The sequence below is a fragment of the Choristoneura fumiferana genome, chromosome 12 (assembly GCF_025370935.1).
Source record: "Choristoneura fumiferana chromosome 12, NRCan_CFum_1, whole genome shotgun sequence".
NCBI classification, from domain to species: Eukaryota; Metazoa; Arthropoda; class Insecta; order Lepidoptera; family Tortricidae; genus Choristoneura; species Choristoneura fumiferana.
In genome coordinates, this window is record NC_133483.1 from 1095831 (window position 1) to 1104838 (window position 9008).

Below are 9008 nucleotides of genomic sequence, written 5' to 3' on the forward strand. Positions count from 1 at the left end.
TCATCAGACGGTAGGATGTCCACTGTTGGACTTAGGTCTCCCCATAGACCTGCAGTTGTGCGGTTGGAAGCTGTATCTAGATACGTGCGAGTTTAACTACTTTTCAGCTCCAACAACCATCTCTTCTCCGTGCTATATGGCCTGTCCATTGCTACTTCAATGAGTTAATCTATAATATAGTTATATTTAGGTGTCCATATCGATCAATTACTTTCTTGGAACCAACAAATCGATGTTACTGCAAATAGAATTCGTAAACTAATATGGTTATTTAAATATTTAAGACATATCACAGATAAGAAACTAATGATCTACATCTATAAAACCCTAGTTCAAAGCATAGTGCTTTACTGTCTACCTGTTTGGGGGGGGGGGCGCATAAAACTAAACTCTTGTTTCTTGAACGGGCCCAAAAGTCCATTCTAAAAGTGCTATTGGGTAAACATAAAAGATATAGCACTCATTTCTGATGTTCTTACAGTTAGGCAGCTATATATTTCAAATTGTATCTTGAAAATTCATAAAAATATAAAGCAAGATCAAAGTATATTAAAAAAAACGTAATCCCTATTATCTAATAAAAATATCTAAAACTAGAGCAAATTTTGCTAAAAAGCAATTTGAAATAGCATCTGCATTACTTTATAATAAAATAAATAGGATAACGAAAATGTACAACTTGTCTTATAGGGAATGTAAAAATCTAATTACAACTTGGCTAAAATCTAAAAGTTACTATGATATAGAACAACTAATGGCTTGAAATAGTATTCATACTCTTGGTCATATTGTTTCTTGATTTTCTTAAGCTTTAATTTATTAAGATTTGTTGCCTTAAGTAGTAAGGTAAAACAATTTTGTTTGTTACTTAATATGTAAACTGTGTAGGTTATTTTATTAAACTGCTTTGTAACAGTCGCATAAACTACTTTAAGAACTATTATTAGTTATTAGCTTTTATTTTTGACTTTGTAACAACTTGTATGAAAGAGCGAATCCCTCCTAATACAAGTGCTTCACTTAAAAGGAGGATTCAACACTAGTTTTTAAAACAAAAGTTGAAAATAAATAATTTTAATTTTTTTTTTTTTTTTTAATCTAATCGTATATTTTATAATACCCTTAACGAGTATAGTCCTATTCCACGTATTAACCTTATTGTTTTCTGTTCATTGCAGGCAATGTACGGCGTACGACGACACAGAGCAGCACAAATGCAACAAGGGATTCGCAGCTGCTGTCAGTGCTTGCAGCGCGAAGAAGCAGCTCCTCAATGGGAGGCTGGCAACACACATCAATAACTTAGCTAATATAGCACATAAGCCACATAAGTAAGATATCGATTCAATATTGTATGATAATACTATAATATGGATTTGCGTTGCTCAATGCTGCGGTCAACACAGTGTCGGTACAGATTTGTTCAGTCACGAAGGAGTGCCCCTCCACATTTTATAATTATAGTCGTAAGCGTACGACAAGTCTATGTGTGCGTAGCTCGAACGTGTCCTCAGTCGCAAGCGTACCGTCAGTCACGCACACTGAGACTAAGACAACGTGTAAGTACGAGGTTTACTCGCGCACATTGTTAATTAGCCGTAGACCGTTACAGTTCTTTGCTAAACTCGTAATTCAAATATGTAGTATCTTATGACGTTTTTCAACATACGCTACTTGTCTCCCCACTTTATTATGCAATTATCCCCCTCTAATTCATAAAGCTTGTCAAGCGTTAGTTAATATAATACTCGTTCATGTTCATGTGTCACTTTGACATTTCCCTTTGCTCCTCCGGAAAAATAACTTAACTAATAAGCAAAGTAGACGAAAAACGACCCCAAGGAAGCAGATCGCTACGTTGGTTTGTGCAGATCCGCTTTATTAAGGACACTGTGATGCCTTTCATATTGCCGAGGGCAGAACTAAGTGACGTGATAAAGTCTGTGACTTGGATTATGCCATGTTGTCTTGTTGTAAACTCTATTAAACATATCATGAATTTAATGAGAATTTGTACGCTATAATAAACATTTTATTCTCCTTTCAGATCAAACACTACGTTCCTCCAGATCGAAGTACGAGACTCAAACAGCTCTATAGTAAAAAGAATAACATTTGACAACTCCAGCAATGAAGCATCGCCGAGTCTTAGGCTTACTACTTCCGATGGCATCAGACATGATATAAAACCCCACGAAATCAGACACTTATTTGTACCAAAAGTATATCAAGAAACAAGAAGTAGAGCTGGCTTCATAAACAATAGAAAACTTAATAAAACTGTTGGCCCATCAACTGAAATGGGAATAATATACGTCCCACCTGAAAAATTAGAAGGATTAGATAAAGAAGTAGATTTAGAGCCCGATGAAGAGTTCCAGGTAGATGAATCTAATCATGGTTTATACTTGCTTAATTATTCTGATACCGATAATATTACACTAACACCAGTGTTAAATAAAACTGAAATTACAACTGAGGTTAATATAAATAGCACTGTTGGAATAGAAACCACGACACTGTTGATTAATATTACAGATAATAACTCAACTGAAGCACCAAATGTCCACGTCCACAAAAAGAATGAACAGGCTGACGAAATTACTGTCAACAATACTGACATTGAAAGCACTAAGCTTTTAAAGGTGGAAAGCGAAAAAGATAAAAGAAATGATACCCTCTTTATGTCACAAGAGATATATAACCATTTTAGACCGCTTGAAACTGAATTGCCCGTAGAAGATATGGCTCAATTTATACATTTTGGCCAAAAACTGGGTGGACAAATTATTAGTGACAATTTAACTGATTCGCCATCTCTGTCGGCTTCAACAAAGTCTATAAACTTTATTGCAGCTCCACCTGAAAGACGGAAATTTAACTCTAGATATTCAGCTACAGAAAAATATAAAAATACTAGTGTTGACGAAGAAGAGAATAACGAGGAAATGGATGTATCTGTAGTAAAAAATATCATCGAAAAGAACAAGATAAGAAACACAGTTAAAGGACCAGCACCGCAAAGGCATGTAGGATTAGTAAATGCTTATAGGAAACAAAGTTCTACGCCAACAACTTCGAAACCACCCAACTTTGCGCAACTTAACGTTACGGAGCCAATAATACTTAATGTTACACCTAGCCCCGCTAATAAAAACAGCAGTATTGGAATTAATAGTAACTTAACTAAGGAAAACAATAATTATACGGTGAAAGAAACAAATTTCAATAAAGTTAATGGAACGGGAACACCAAGAAATTATACTAGAAGTTATCATAACTTGCGCCGTCGACCAGCTAGAGTGACAGCGGCTTCTAATACTGAAAACATTTTCCCCATAATAGTCCTCAATGCAACAACCGAAAAAGCTTCAACAGTTTATACGGCTGTTGTTACTTCTGTATCAATAACATCTTCTATGAAGGGGCAGAATAAAACAGAGGCAAAAGATTTTGACAACAGCACTTTAATCGAAACCATAAAACCGAATGAAAATGCAACAACATCTAATCCTATTGTATTAAATGTAACCGAAACAACGCCTGTCCCACCACCATCTTCAAGAATACCGTACAAGCATAGAATTAGAATACGAACTACAACCACTGAAAGTAGTGTAGCTAATCCTAGTTCGACCCCTGTGGTACACGTACATCGAGCTTACGAGGCCAGCGACGTAGCCACTAAAAATACTGACCTAAAAAATGAAGCTACTACATCTAAAATATCTGAAAGACTAGCTAATTTATTTAGGCAAATTGATTACGAACCAACAAGCAACGGGAGTACTATTAGACCTAAAAATATTTTGAAAAGACGCCGGCCAACTACAACTACGACTACGTCGCCTATAACTCCAATGCCTAGCTCAAAACCTATACAAACGACGACATCTACTACAACTGAACAAGCAACGACTATAACTACGGTACAAACAATAGTAGCAACGGAGCCTACCGTCAAACCAATAATTGTTACTTCAAGAACTTCTTCACAGTCTAGTTATAAACCAACAGTAGTTCCAAATACGCTTTCTAGAGAAAGCGAACTTAATAACACCGTAGAAGATTCAGTAGATGAAATAAAATCTTCTTCAGATAACGAAGTTGTAATAGAAGCAGAAAAAACTTATACAGCATCATATGTATTGGCTGGATTAGGTTTTCTGCCAGTGGTTGGTATAGTCGTGTATGTGATAAGAAATATATTAAACAAGAAGACCAAAGAAATAGATACGGAGTACGAAGGCTACTTCGACGATGAGGAGGTGAAGAAAGAATCTCCTATAACGCCAGTGGCTAGGCCACCGATACCGACGCCAACGAAGCCCGACGGGAAATGGGAGTTCCCAAGGAACAAACTTAGGCTTCAAACACTGTTAGGCCAAGGGAATTTCGGACAAGTAAGTATTCTTACTCAAACTAAAGTAAAAGCAGATAAGGCCGTGAAACGTTTGAACCGCCATAAAATCAAAATGTCCATGAAAAAAAAATTGAATTGCAAACTAACTGCTACTTATAATTTTTAATAATGTTGTTAGGATCATTACTTAGTGCTAACCTCGTAACATGTTTTTACTACTGGAACCGTCAGAACCTTTTCGGCACACACATTCCTTGAAGATCATTAGACGTGCACTGAGAGGGTTTTTTTTTAATTCTCACGAGATGGGAATACAAGGGTTATCTTCGATTTAAAGTTGCTCCTTATAATATGAAAGAAAAATCTCAAATGATTAATTTCCCATCTGTTTCATACGGACGAACAATTTTTTTTTCTATAATTGTAAACTATTTGGGATAAACATATTTCAGGACTTTCCTGCAGAACCCTATAGGCCTATACGTTAAGTTAGTTATAGCTACATATAACAATCCTGTAGTACTTACAGTTTTTAAAACAGTTCGTCCATATGAAGCAGTTTGCAAATAAAACATTTGGGAAACTTAATGTATAACCAAATATTTAATTGAAGATAATTCAAAATTTACTAATCAAGTGACTAAAGTATACCAAAAAGGTACCAAACCATAAATTTAAGTAACATTTGTACCTGTTTAAGGTGTGGAAAGCCGAAGCGGATGATTTGAACGGGCACGATGGACTGACCCGGTTAGTAGCCGTGAAGAGCATAAAGGAATCAGCATCGCAGAAAGAAAAACAAGAACTGCTTCACGAGATCTACATCATGCAGAAGATTGGGACGCATCCTAACGTGGTGACGCTGCTGGCCTGCTGCACTGAACACGGTATTTATATCAATGACAAGAAAAGTAACGACAAAGTAACATACATTAGCCGAAAGGGCTGGCCGCTCAGAAATGCTGAGGTACGGAACGACATCGCTGATTTTCAGCTGCAGCCAAAATTATATAAAAGAAAAAAATTAACATGCCTATTTGACACATAATATATAAAATCTGGCCCTCAAATGTATGTAGAATAGGTAATTTTGTATGAAGAGTGGGCCAAATTTTGTACCGCTGAGTATATTTAACAGTTTCATTACGAGTATGTACTGTCTCATAGAGATTCTGTAAAGAGATAAATTCGCCTTTGAACATTATATTATATACGAGTATCTCATTATTTAACGATGAAATTCTAGGATAGAGGTATATACGGCATGAAAGTTTGTTTTTTTGCACCTCGGGAAACTTGTATTTTTAATACTTTACTTTGATAAATAATAATGGTTAGGTGAATTGAAACATTCATTTTGTTTTAAAAATATGACTTCCGGCCACGTTTCTTGCAGTATATTCTTCTTGGCAACGATAATCTTGCTGAAAGCACTGGTAGTATAGAAAAGACAGACAGACAATAAAATGATCATATAAGGGTTCCGCTTTTTACTTTTGGACTACGGAACCCTAAAAAGTTGACATGGACCCTTTGCGGCCTACTTACAAAATAAACATTTTGATTTTCCTTATTCCAGAACCATATCTCCTGATAATGGAGTACGTGATGTGCGGAAAATTACTTACGTACCTGCGCGAGCGCCGCTCCCGCCCGGACCGGTTCAGTGGCAGTGGCGCCCTTACCTCGCGAGATCTCACGGTCTTCGCCTACTGTGTCGCTAGGGGAATGGACTACATCACATCTAAAGGGGTAAGTAATCTCTCTAGGATTTTATACCCCACTGGATCCTATGACTAAATCATCATCATCAGCCTATAACAGTCCATTGCTGGACATAGGTCCTCCCCCAATGATCTTATTAGATGTTGACATTGAAAATTTAATCTTTAATTCCACGCCTAGTTTAGTATGATCGACCACGCCTAGTTAGTATGAGAACTCCCAAAAACTATTATTTTAACAGCTTTTCTTGATCTACTTCCAGATCGTCCACCGTGACCTTGCCGCCCGGAACGTCCTGGTTGACCACAACAAGCTCTGCAAGATCGCGGACTTCGGCATGTCACGGGCGGCTGGCGGGGCGTCCCGTAATCGTGGCGCGCTGCCCGTGCGTTGGATGGCGCCTGAAGCGTTGCTCTACAACGTGTATAGCCATCAGACCGACGTCTGGGCGTTTGGTATCACATTGTGGGAGATTGTCACGCTCGGTGAGTCTAAGAGTCTATGCACGCCGCTTTTTTAAACGCGATGTTGACGCGTGTTTACGGCGCGTTTTTCGTTCCATAGATCAGCCATAAAATTCACGTATCGCGTTTGTATCAATACAAACTCGCACCGATGGTGCGTTTAAAAACGCAGTGTGCAATCTCATTAGCTGTGTTGTTTAAAATATTATGTAGGTACGTAATAGCAAAATTTTAAGAAGTTTTGGGTAAAAATAGACTTTTCAACGGAATGCGTTAAAAAGATTGTTGGAGCCCCCGTGAGGTACACGATTGACCGTGTGCAAATCCTTTTAAATCACTGATTGTACAATGTATTAGGTAAACGCGTAAGTAGTTTGCACTCAAGACATTGGAAGACCATTAAATAATATCTGCGTTGCAGATTTTTCTTCATTTGTTTCTGTGCTAATTTATTCCGTCTATGTCCCTGGGGATATTTTTTTTGTCACGAGACACTTGACATCAATTCTCTAGTCCCAAACTAAGCCATCCAAGACCCGAGAACGATAACATCCGTATTATTCATACAAAATTATTTTTGTTATTTTATAACCGTGATAAATATTTTTGTTCTTTTTTTCACTTTCTCCGTGCTTTCGTGACGTAATATGGCGGATAAATGTTTTAAATTTTTCTTTCTAATTTAATTAGCAGTGAATCGTTAAATACTGTCACTATCTTCAGATTTCCTAGAGAAGCGGTGGTAGTAAGTCCCTTTATGTTATAAACTATAATATGTCTTGACGTTTTCCAGGATCAACGCCGTACGCAGCAATGTCAGGGCGCGAAGTCCTCGCCGCGGTCACCGAAGGATACCGCCTGGAGCGCCCTCCCCACTGCAAGCCCCAACTTTACCGCGCCATGCACTCCTGCTGGCATGCCGACCCCTCCCAGCGCCCTACCTTCGCAGCTCTTAAGTCCCAACTAGCAGAACTTCTAGACAATGAACCGTCCGAAGGCAACTATGTGGATTTGGATTCTTTCTATCAAGAGTCTTCCGTATACAGCGATCCTTCTGCTATTATCCATGACGATGAGGGGCTCTCTGCTGAGTATGATAGAGAGAGGAGGTGTTTTAGAGAGTGAGTTTAACCGCTTTAATGAGACGGTCACTGTTCATTATAGGTACGCTTGATACAATTAATGTGACGCTTTTTCGGAAGCAACGCATTGCCCCAGTGAAGACATTCGCAAAATGGTGGAAGGTGATTCTTCAGATTTTAGCACAGAATCTGACTAACGCGTCGCTTTTTTGGAGAAAGCGACGCTATAGTAGTCAGATTGCATAATTCTGGAGAATGACACAGTAGCCTATCGTATAAAGAAAACACTTATAATAACATAGTGTAATGGCTACAAGCTTTTATTAATTATAACCAAGTAATTAACGTTATCCATGAATAGCTTAGCTTATAGCTGTATAAATTATAGTGATTCTGGGGAAATGATTGAATGCTTTATTGTCTACGCACTTGAAATCACAATAGTTTTCAATACTTCTTTCTGTCACACGGTGTAGGTAGAATAAGGGAAAAAAACCGGCCAGGAGCATGTCGGACACGCCCGAAATAGGGTTCCGTAGCCATTACGAACAAATCAAGTAATATTTTTTAAGGATTTCGTATTTTGTACGGAATATTTCAAGTTTAGGTATATTTTATACCTTAGGCTGCTATTTACTCTTAAACTACTAATCATTCTCAAGAAAACTTAACTGTTATAGTTTTCCTTGTAAGTTTGATATACTTACTACCATCCTAAATTTTTTAAATTTTTCCACCCACCTGTTTAGATTTTAGAGGGGGGGACGATCGAGTTTAATGAAAATTTGCACTTTCAAGTTGAATATTTTGCAAACAAATCACTGAATCGAAAAACCGTTTTAGCAACCACCTAATGGTTTTAAAAGACCAATCTAACGATACCCCACATTACAAGATTGGATGAGAAAAAAATCACCCCCACTTTACGTCTATGGAGGTATGGGAGGTGTTATCCTAATATAAGGAGTTGTATTTTTAACGATGAGTTAAATTTCTACCACATTTTTTCTTTGTCTTTATTCCATCGTTTCCCATTACAGACTTACCAAAGGCCCAGCAAAATACGACAATCGTGGTTTCAACTTCCGCGACGAAGATCTCCGAAGCAAATTCGGCATAGGTACGCCGAGGATGGGAGGTTTTGGAATCAGAGACGTGCCGTTTAACGAGCGAAATTTCTCCGACGGTGAATTCAACGAACGCTCATTCACCGAAAAAAATTTTACCGATAAAAACTTCTCCGACACCAATTTCAATGAGCGTAAGGAAAAGCTGTCAACTTCCAGCTTTCACAAGGAACGGGAGAGTAGGGAGAGTAATTTGGTCAGTAGGAATAGTTTTAGTGGTTTTCCGAGGATAGGTGCCAGAGATGGG

General features: G+C 37.9%; 1 protein-coding gene across 1 annotated transcript; it reads left to right on the forward strand.

Moving 5' to 3' along the window:
* The first annotated feature begins 2212 nt into the window (after nucleotides 1-2212).
* LOC141433060 (uncharacterized) lies at nucleotides 2213-7677 on the forward strand. Its single transcript, XM_074094879.1, has 5 exons — nucleotides 2213-4403; nucleotides 5064-5250; nucleotides 5943-6115; nucleotides 6351-6573; nucleotides 7346-7677. The coding sequence occupies exons 1-5, from the start codon at nucleotides 2301-2303 to the stop codon at nucleotides 7675-7677; spliced, it is 3018 nt and encodes a 1005-aa protein (XP_073950980.1). The 5' UTR covers nucleotides 2213-2300.
* The last annotated feature ends 1331 nt before the right edge of the window (nucleotides 7678-9008 follow it).